Consider the following 9908-nt stretch of genomic DNA (forward strand, 5'->3'; position numbering starts at 1 on the left):
GGTCCGAAGTGTCCACTGTGGGCGCATCTGCACCTCAGAGTTTGGTCTCTGCAGTCACTTACATGTCCATTCTAGGACTGATCAATAGCAATGCATCATCTCAAACTTACCTGGGTAGCAACTAGAACCGGCTTTATGCAACAGCCCACAGTTTTGCTACATAATGTTCAAACATGGATAAATGTGTGTTATTTGAGTTCACGTTGTGGTGCTTGAGTTTATTATAATCTGTGCTTGTGTCTTCTGAATGAGAACATGTTTAAACCTGAGCAGATTTAGGGAATTTTTGTTGAGAGGTAGATTGAGAACTGAATGAATGGTTTGGGAATCAGTGGGAGTGTATTAGCAATCAAGAAAAACTGTAAATCATTATGAGGGATTTTGATTATAATTGGGATTTTAACATATTTTTGTTTAAAATGCAGATTTAGAAGAACTGTGGTCTGGGATAACCTATGACTTCAATAAGGAGGAGCTGATATGGGAGCCGCTGTGTCCAGTCAAAGTGTCAGTTTCTCTATGCCATGTTGATGGAGGAAAAAGCTGCCGAGACCTCGGAAATGTTATTCATTCAAAGGGGGGAAAAGTATGTTCTCGTCCTCTCTGATCCTTTGTTCCTTTTTATTACATCTCCAGTTATAGCTGATTGTTAGGAACCCTTACATCATTTCTTTCTGCTTTTACCTCAGGTGGTATTCTCCTCTGTGGATCCACACCCTACTCTTTGCACGAAGGTAGAATGTTTTTTATTGCTTTTTCTTTCACCCAAAAATGAAAATTTTGTCAGAATTTTCTCAACCTCATGATCCTAAACGTGTGGTTTTTATTTTTCCTTGGAACACAAAAGGAGATGTAGCAGTCTATCACTGCTGCTCTATACTAAACAATGAAAGTGATGGGACTAGAGCTGTCATTACAAAACGTAAAAACATTATAGAAGTTGTCCATATGACTATCCTGCACTATATCCATATTGTTCTCGCGGTATATTACAATTAGCTTTAAAGATTATTGTAATCGTATAGCTATCTAGCTACATAGCTATACGGGCGGAGAAGGTTTTCTGTGAATTTCAATGAAAAACATCTTTTTTTCAGGTCTATTCCTGAAACAAAAACTATCAAACGGCTTTGAATTTACAACATGAGTTGTTTAGACACAAAGACAGAATTTTCATTTTTGGGTGAACTGTTACTTTAAATGAATGGTCATTGACAAATAATGATATCATTGACAATTGATTATTCACAGTAATGACGTTATTTTTTATTTATTTTTTTATAGTTTACTACTGAGGTGGGGACATGGATTAAGTGTCCTTTTGCCAAAGGGAATTTCTCAGGTATACAAAGCGCTACCCCAGTAAACAAAAATATGTTTTGCTTACGCTCCCATTTAGTAATGGAAATGCTACTTTTGAATGTTCTCTGAAAGTTCTAAAACAATAACTTTTAAAAAATGTTAGATGAACGTCCAATTAAAATGTTTTAGAAAAAAAAAAAAGTCCCATGAACATCCTTTTAATGTTACTGGAAGTATGTTTACTCATAACTTACTTCCAGAATGCCCTGAGAACGCTTCCTGTTAGCTAGGACATGTTTAACAAGCAGTTTGTTTATGTTACACACTGTATGACAGCTTAATGACTTTAATGTTTTTATCCGACAAGTCTGGACAGCAAAGATGGCATCAAAGAATGGTCAGCAGTGGGCAGAGATATCAACAAGGGTTAAAGCCAAGTTCTCAGTTTCAGTCTGTGAGATGAAACCATCTTCTAAGTGCAAACAAATCGAGGGAAACAAGTCCCAAACCCTTTCTGTGGTAAGGAGACATTAGCAGGATTATCAGCATGTAGGATTAGTTATTACATCTTCAGAGTAGTACATAATGTACATGATGTCATACAGATGGTTTTTTTCATCATTTTGTTTTTCGGTACTCTCCTATTCATCTTAGTAAACCATGCCTTGAGGCTTCCATTGAAGGCAATTCCCCTGTCAAAGTAAAACCTTACACCTGGTTTGTACCTGATGACATGACAAAGAAAAGGGTCGTTTCTAAGGAAAACTCTTCGCACAAGGGCAGTCTTGTTTAAGCTTGTTTGATGTCACGCCAGTTCTTATTTGTTTTCTAGGACAAAATGAAGCGCACAGTTTTCAACTTGTCTAAAAATGCATGTGAAGTGTGTGTTTGCATCCAGGTAAGACAACAAAGAGAGTGACAGTACTGATAAAACTTGTTGGATTTATGTCATTTATGATTTATTGATGTAAATTGTTTCATGTTTTCCTGTGCAAAAGGTCCAGAGGGTAGATGTGCACTTCTCAGTCCCTGTACTTCAGTGCGACTTGCAGTGTTGTAAGTACATTTAGCCTATAATGGTGATGAGGTTGGGGAAGCCACTTTGAAACTGTAGCTGAGCTACAAGATACAGCTAATCATAATGTCAAGTAGTTCAACTGCAAGCAAGCTAATCAAAAGAAAATGTTACATGTAGCTACAGTGCACTACAAGTTTCAAAATAGTAGATAACTACATTGTGGGGAAAAACATAGCAATGCAGCGTTTATTCGTGTACCATCTTACTGCAATAGCTACACTATTTTGAAAACAGCTAAGCTAATGTCATGCTAATGAAAGTCTGAGTTAAGTGCGTCGCCTGTAATACATTTACAGCTACTCATGCTTTCAAATAGTTCAACTACAGTCAAGCTAATCTTTTATAGTGGTAGCTGCCTACAGAAAATAGCTAAATTGTGGGTATAAAACAATGGTGTGAAAAATATGACAATATAACGATTTTCCTTACTGGAAAAGCGAAACAATTTTGACAGCTAAATAGTGTCATGCTAATAAAAATGTAGTTATAAGTACCGTCATCTGCGATACAGCTACATCTACTCACAAACCGCTGTACAAATTACAGTAAAGTTAATCTTTTAAAAAATAGTAATATGTCGCTACACTCAAGCTACTAAAAAAGTAGCTAACTACATTATAAAGTTGTGGCCACAATAAAATGGGATGAAAAATAAAGCAATGTAGCATTTTGCAGTGTAGCTCCTAACTGAAAAAGCTGCACTGTTTTGAAAACATGATTAGCATCATGCTAATGAAAATGTAGCTGAGTTAGAAAGCGTCGCCAGCTACAGCTACTCAACGAGCCATTTTTGTAACTTGATTAAATGCTATGAATTTTGCAGGATGTTTTAATGATACAGAGACCTCTTACATTTCAAAAGATCAAGGCATATTTGGTTTCTCATGTCATGTTCCGTTAAAAAAAATAATAATAATAAAAAAAAACAGTTCCATGTAGCTTCACTATAAGCTAAAAACGTAATTAACTACATTATAAAGTTGTGACCACAAAGTAATGCGATGAAAATGTATGCGGTGGCTATGTAGCTTTTTATTTGAAAGTTACTTTTTTTTTTTTAACAGCTAAACTAGTTTCATGTGAATGAAAATGTATTTAGTTGTGCCACTTGTGATATTTCACTTTTATTTTTACTGTATTGTACACAAGACCACAAGCTATTAAGGATGTGCATTTTGTTGTTTAATCACAGTAAATTGGTGTCGTGACCAGGAGAGAAGTCACTTTCAGGACATTGAGAAGATCTTACTGTCAGCTGCCATTTTTCTGACAGTGATCCTGGCAGCTGCCTTGTTTGGTAGATTGACAATCAAAGGTAAACTGACAGCGGTTTGACACACCTGTTGCCGCTGGCTTGAAGGAAATGGAGAGATTGTTGTTAGCAACAGTACACATTTGGTTTGAGATGAAAGAATCTAAGATAAGTTCTCATTTAACGACCCTTTCCAGTCAAAATAAGAGTAATAATTAAAAGCAAATGCCAGATGGAAGGCTTCAACTCAAGTCAAATAATAGTAGACCTACCAGTTCCAAACCCGCATTTATGCGAATGAATTGGGTGTGGACTTGTTGCAATAAAAAAGATGAAAATCTCTGATATACTGGTTGCTAGACTCCAGTTGCTACTGTTAGTTTTTCTTGGCAATATCTTGTGGTTCATTTTCGTGTGTTTGTTTCTGGTTCAATAGATGGGGACAAGAAAAGAAAAGCATGGATGAAACTGACATGTCAGGGGACGGTACGTCAACCAAGAGGATATGATGAATATTGAGTCCTCAGCATGCTAGTTTACTATCTATGATTACAATCATATGATTCATGGCATCCCAGGCAGTGAACAGACATGAGGAAACCCCCCACCCCACCCACCCTCTCTTGAGTAGTTACTTATTTTGAAAGTACTTACTTCACAACAGCTAAAAAATGATGTTCTATATAGTATGAGTGTGTTTAGTATGAATATAATCCAGATATACTACGTTCGCCATGTTGTCACTATCATGTGACCTACCAGTGTCAGTTGCGTCGGTTCTCTGCCATTCATAAATCCTCTCCCATGGCCTCATGGGATAGTAAAGTGTCCATTGTTTGCACACTTCAGAATCTCACCGGAAGTAGGTCATCCGGGTACGTTTTTTCTACTCTTGAGTTTGGACATACTTCTTTTGTCACATACTGTTTTTCACCTACTATATAGTAGGGAAGTATGTGATTTCCGATGCAGCCAGTGTTTACATATGACATCCTTTTGACTTTTACCTAATATGTCTTATGTTCCTTTTGACAGAATCATTGACATGTCTGCGCAGCAAGTGAGGATCGATGAAGCACATGTCTTAAAGTTTTGTTTTGTTTTTTACTGTAAGGACTGAAACTTTACCATAGCGTCTTGTCTGATGTACACACAGAAGTTGTAACATCTGAGTCATGCATTTAAAAACATTTGTTTTCAATAATGCAAAAGGTGCTTTTAGAGTTCATAACATGCAATGTATTAGAATGGCAAAAAATGACTTTACACACAGATTTGAAAGCATTTGTATATAAAATGTATGTAAGACCAATATAAGACTGAACTTGTGTGACTAATTGTTTCTTGTTACTTCCTTCTTTGCATAATCAAATTGGTTTGCTACCTGTGAGCTACTACTTGTGTACAGCAGAGGGCAGTGTCGTTCACAAATGAATGTAGGTATCAGCAGTGTGAATTAGCTTTTGCTTCTCATGTTGATATTTCTCTCACGTCAGGCTTGTAACTAGGTCACAAATGGGTGGTCAGCTTACAGACACTTGTGTAACCCTGTCTGTTGGTTCATTGCCATAGAAACTTTTGCGACTGCATATGTTACTGTGTTGCCTTTGCCGTCGTCATTGTTTTTAAATGGCACACTTTTCTCTGATCCTGAGGATGGAGAGATGCTGGATGACATTCTTGGATGGTGCGGCTCTTTGCCGATGGGAGGGGCCTGGTGAAATCAGCTCTGGGGTTTATTGATGAAAACATTCTTGGAAAAGGATAGAGTAAAGCCCAAACAATAAAGCTCAATCCCAGATATGGGCCATTCTACAGAATTGGTGCAAAGTCAGAGTTGGAAACATCTTGAATTTTTTTTGTTTTTTCCCACAAATTTTGCATGTATGCAAATTGTATAATATCCAAGGTATGCTTTTCTAGTAATTGTGCAGTTAATTCTCATATTGTATTTTCAGAAAATGCTGGAATATTTTCCTTCTCCCCAAATTTGTCACTACCGAAACACAATATTAAATAATTTATTAAGAAGGCTTATAATGACCTATTAAGATTTTGTTTACATCTACCTTATAAATATATATTTTTTCTATTTTTAAAAAATATTTTTACTGGTTAAATCAATAAAGATTATAATTTTAATAATATTTTAAGTGTGATTTATGAGATTTGTTGTATTTTGAACCCAATCTTTCTTTGTAGAAGGCATAAAGTTTATCGTACTGATTTCAAAGTTAAGGATTCATTAGTATTAATATGCATTGAACCAAACACTATCATAACATCTTAGTTGATAATTCAATATACTTTATTTTTGACAAAACATCCCATGTTACGGTAGTGACTGCACATTTTTGGTAGTGACAGTAATGTTTTGGTAGTGACCACAATAATTAGTTTGCCATGGCTGAATCAGACTGTCCACATTTTATGTTAATATAAATAAATAACTATGATGCACATATGCAGTCAGTACATATAGCAGACACACATCTGACAGTAAATATCTTATAAGAACACCTCGAGCTATTCTATACTTTGGTCTTGAGGTGCAAGTGAGAAGAGGTATGCTCATAGATTTTTCTTCCTAAAAAAACAACAACTTACAATGTAGACTCAGAACCACTTTGTTTTATTTTCACATTTTCAACATTTTGTTTATGAGTCATTCAGATAAATCTCCAGAACCACTGAACTCTGTGTGTGTGTGTGTGTGTGTGTGTGTGTGTTTACATAATACATTAATTTCAGAATAATTTTCCTCATTCAGATAAATCTCCAGAACCACTGAACTGTGTGTGTGTGTGTGTGTGTGTGTGTGTACTGGTGTCTGATCACCCTCACTGGAAGTGCTAGGTGGTGTGGAAGCCCTGCAAAATGTCTCCATCTCTTTTTGTCTTTTCACCATCATCCTGTGTCTTTTCTGTCTTTTCCTCCATGCTTTTCTGACATGTCTTTGCTCCCTGTCAGATAATTCACTGATACTCTTCAACTTTCCTTCTTCCCTTCGTTTCTTATTTCTTTCATTTTCTTTCCTTAAGTATTCCTCGTACTTCACTGGGTCTTCCCTCAACCTTTGTTTGTATTCTCTCTGTCTCTCTGTTGTAGTTTTTCTATTTTTTTTAGGCATGTTGGTGTTTTATGTCATTCTCCTTGCCAAGTTAATCATAGAAATTAACATTACTGACAACAACCTTACACCTAAGCTAGTATCATGGACTGCAACCTTAAGTAATTGTAACCTCATCACATTACAGAATTTTAACAGAATATTGCATACTAAAACACTACTAAAACATACTACAGTAGTAATTATTTGCATAACTGTACTAAAATGTAGTTTATTCCTCCAAATAAAGGATTATGTGTTCCCTTTTGTCACTACCAAAACAATGTCACAACCGAAACTTCAAGAAAATGTTTCGGTTGTGACTGTTTTGGTAGTGACAATTTTAGATAACTTTTGAGCCTAGCTCGAAGATGCTAATCAGCACATGGTTAGCCATCACTGGTCAGAACAGTTGAACACATATAACAACTAAATTTTATGGAATAACATCCCAAAAAAAATACTCAATAGCAGAAAAAATGAGTTTGGTAGTGACATTCCTTAAAGTTACACACAGATTTTTAGACTTTAGAACACATTTACCTCAAAATGATGGGATCAATCTACTCACCATATAGCACATGAGAGAGAGGGACACAGGAATATTTCCTGATCAAAAATGTAGGAGTGTGGTTAAAATCAGTCTCAGCCAATGGACTACAACATTCACTGTTTTGGTAGTGACATGAAAATGCGGGACATGTTTTTTTAGATAAAGTTTCATGATTTAAAAATAAAATATAAAATAAATATTTTTTTTAACTTCATTTTTTTTAAAAAAACAAAAATATTTTTTTTAAAACAAGAATGGAAAAATTTGCAAAAAATTATTCAATATCATTTTCACAAGTTGAAATTTAGGGGTTAGGGTTTGGGACAGCCACCTCCTAATTGAAAGTAGCCCATAAATTATGATTTTATATATATAAAGCTTACTGATATCTTAAATATTATTGTGGGTTTCAATAGATAATTGAAGGATCTTAGTAAACATCTAAGATTTTAATAATTAAATGCTTTTCAAATGTGTTTTTTGGATGAGGGACAGCAGTTTGCACCAATTCTGTAGAATGGCCCATATAGGACAAATTCAGTTTTGGGGAGATGCCACCATCATCCATCTCAGTCAGTGATTCTATTGTGTTTTTCTGAGCATAAATGGGGTGATTTTTTTATCATACCAAGAGTTCACAGGGTTTAGCTCACCGCGTGGTATGCTAGGGAATTTTGACTGGTGTAAACACTGTAAAACAAACCCATGTGAAAATTGTTGGCCCCAATGACCTCATTGCTGCCTCCAGACTCCACCTGCTGTCTGCGAGTCTTCAGCTGGGAGTGAAGCATTTTGATACTTTCCATACGGACCAGACCACTACCTTTTCTGTACCTCCCTTACAGAATGTTCGACTGATTGTGCTGCTGCCGAAACGTGTTTGGGATAAAGGGATAAAGCACTGAAAAAAAGAAACGGAGACAAAAGCATTTGCTGAGTTGTTGTATGTTTAGCTACTTCCACTAGTGACCACCGGTGACCTTTTTGGTTGGGGTCAACAGCCACCAGCCCTGTCCTCTAACCTTTGGGTTGGTCAGTTTTATTACCATGGACTCATACCATCTGTTGGTGTTTGAACCTATAAATCCCAAAGCAGAGAGTATAATTCCATTCTCACTTCAGAAAATGCGCACTTCATGTAGTATTCAAAAATCAATATACTTAGTATTTGATGTGGAACTTACTTGGTGACTGATAAAATTGTATGTTTGAAAATTGTATGTATTGTATCGTATGAATGTGTTATATGAATGAAATCTGGACTTACTACATCCACCATTCTGTCATTGCATTGTGACTTACGCCATCACTTCACTGCCATTCACAACTCCTCTCCCATGGCCTCATGGGATAGTAAAGTGTCCATCAGATGTGCACTTCATAATCTCGATGGAAGTAGGTAATCTGGGTACTTTCCATGTATTCTTTTATGAATAGGTCTACTATGAGGAGTGCACTGTAGGATGTCCTAATTGGTAGTATTCATGAAACAGAAGTTATATGCAACTATAATACTTTGCTATTTCATGAGGGAATGTTTGCTTCAGCAATATAAGGTGATATTTGAAATGTAATTTAAAAGACACTATGAACATGTTTTCTATACAGTATTTACAATGTAAACCAATTTTCTATCATTTCTAATCAGGCACCGCATAGAGGAACCATAAAAAGTTGACTCAATTGCTTTTCGAATCGACTGAATCACTTCACAAAACGTTTCGAGTCAAATCTGTCTGGTTAAAGCTGTACGAGAAAATGCAGGTGTGTTGGTTTTAGTGACATACAAAACTCTACTCAAATCGAAATCAGTGATAATGATACATTTAATGTTGGTTCATGGGTTCACATTTTACCTGAGATCAACACGTGATTCGGTCAGTTTGATAAAAGCTCCGAAACATTGATTCGAAATAAAAGATTCATTAAGTGTTTCGCGGAGCATTGTTTGAACCTGGCCATATAGAGAAGTAAGTTAATTTGTTTATTGAATTTAGTAATTCATAATCTGAAAGTTACGCGATTTTGGACGCAGCACATTTACATCAGACGCGAATGACTTTTTGTTTCACCCTACGCAGGGAGCTTGATTGACAGGCGATCTAACCAATCATAATCCGCCATCCGCCATTTTGTCCGACAAAGCAGTCAGGAGCAGATTAACATGGGAGGATTTTAATTTAAAAAACGGAATGTACTGACGCCTTTCCGCGGTTTAAAACAACATTCCTTCTTATGTTCATTCATGTTTATTTGATGCTATAAATGAACTAGAAGGAAGAGATTATCGGTTCACGAGCAGCTTTAACTGATGCTCTGCGATCTGTCAGACACATTTAAGAGCCACAAAACGGTATGTATCGTTTAAATTTCTTTTAAAAAATGACCAAATTTGAAAGGTGAGACTTTGTTTAATATGTTTAATATCAAAAGTTACCGAAACGTAACCTGGTCTGTCCTGTCTGTCAGCGTGTTGTCAGTCTCCTCTCTGCTCCGCGATGTATTTTTCACTGCGTGAGAACATGGCGTGGCGCGTGAGAGCAGCGTAGCTTGTCGGACATAGCGACAGTAACTAAGGGGGGCGGGTCTTTGCGAAGGCTAAATTGCGTCGGAT

General features: G+C 36.3%; 1 protein-coding gene across 4 annotated transcripts in view; it reads left to right on the forward strand.

Annotated features, from left to right (window-relative positions):
• Nucleotides 1-8568, forward strand: part of il17rel (interleukin 17 receptor E-like) — a 13474-nt gene extending 4906 nt beyond the window's left edge. Inside the window, exons 10-19 of one of the 4 annotated variants that reach the window (XM_079858532.1) lie at nt 426-586; nt 690-734; nt 1285-1342; nt 1670-1821; nt 2135-2200; nt 2301-2358; nt 3573-3695; nt 4069-4118; nt 4668-5438; nt 7825-8568. In XM_079858532.1, the coding sequence (XP_079714658.1) occupies nt 426-586; nt 690-734; nt 1285-1342; nt 1670-1821; nt 2135-2200; nt 2301-2358; nt 3573-3695; nt 4069-4118; nt 4668-4676 (722 nt within the window). In that variant the 3' untranslated portion in view covers nt 4677-5438; nt 7825-8568. Of the gene's footprint in view, nt 1-425; nt 587-689; nt 735-1284; nt 1343-1669; nt 1822-1956; nt 2201-2300; nt 2359-3572; nt 3696-4068; nt 4216-4667; nt 5668-7824 lie in introns of those variants that run through there. The other 3 variants (XM_079858533.1, XM_079858534.1, XM_079858531.1) reach the window with 3 other exon arrangements.
• Nucleotides 8569-9908: the final 1340 nt, after the last annotated feature.

Source organism: Squalius cephalus, assembly GCF_949319135.1.
Source record: "Squalius cephalus genome assembly, chromosome: 23".
Lineage (NCBI taxonomy): Eukaryota > Metazoa > Chordata > Actinopteri > Cypriniformes > Leuciscidae > Squalius > Squalius cephalus.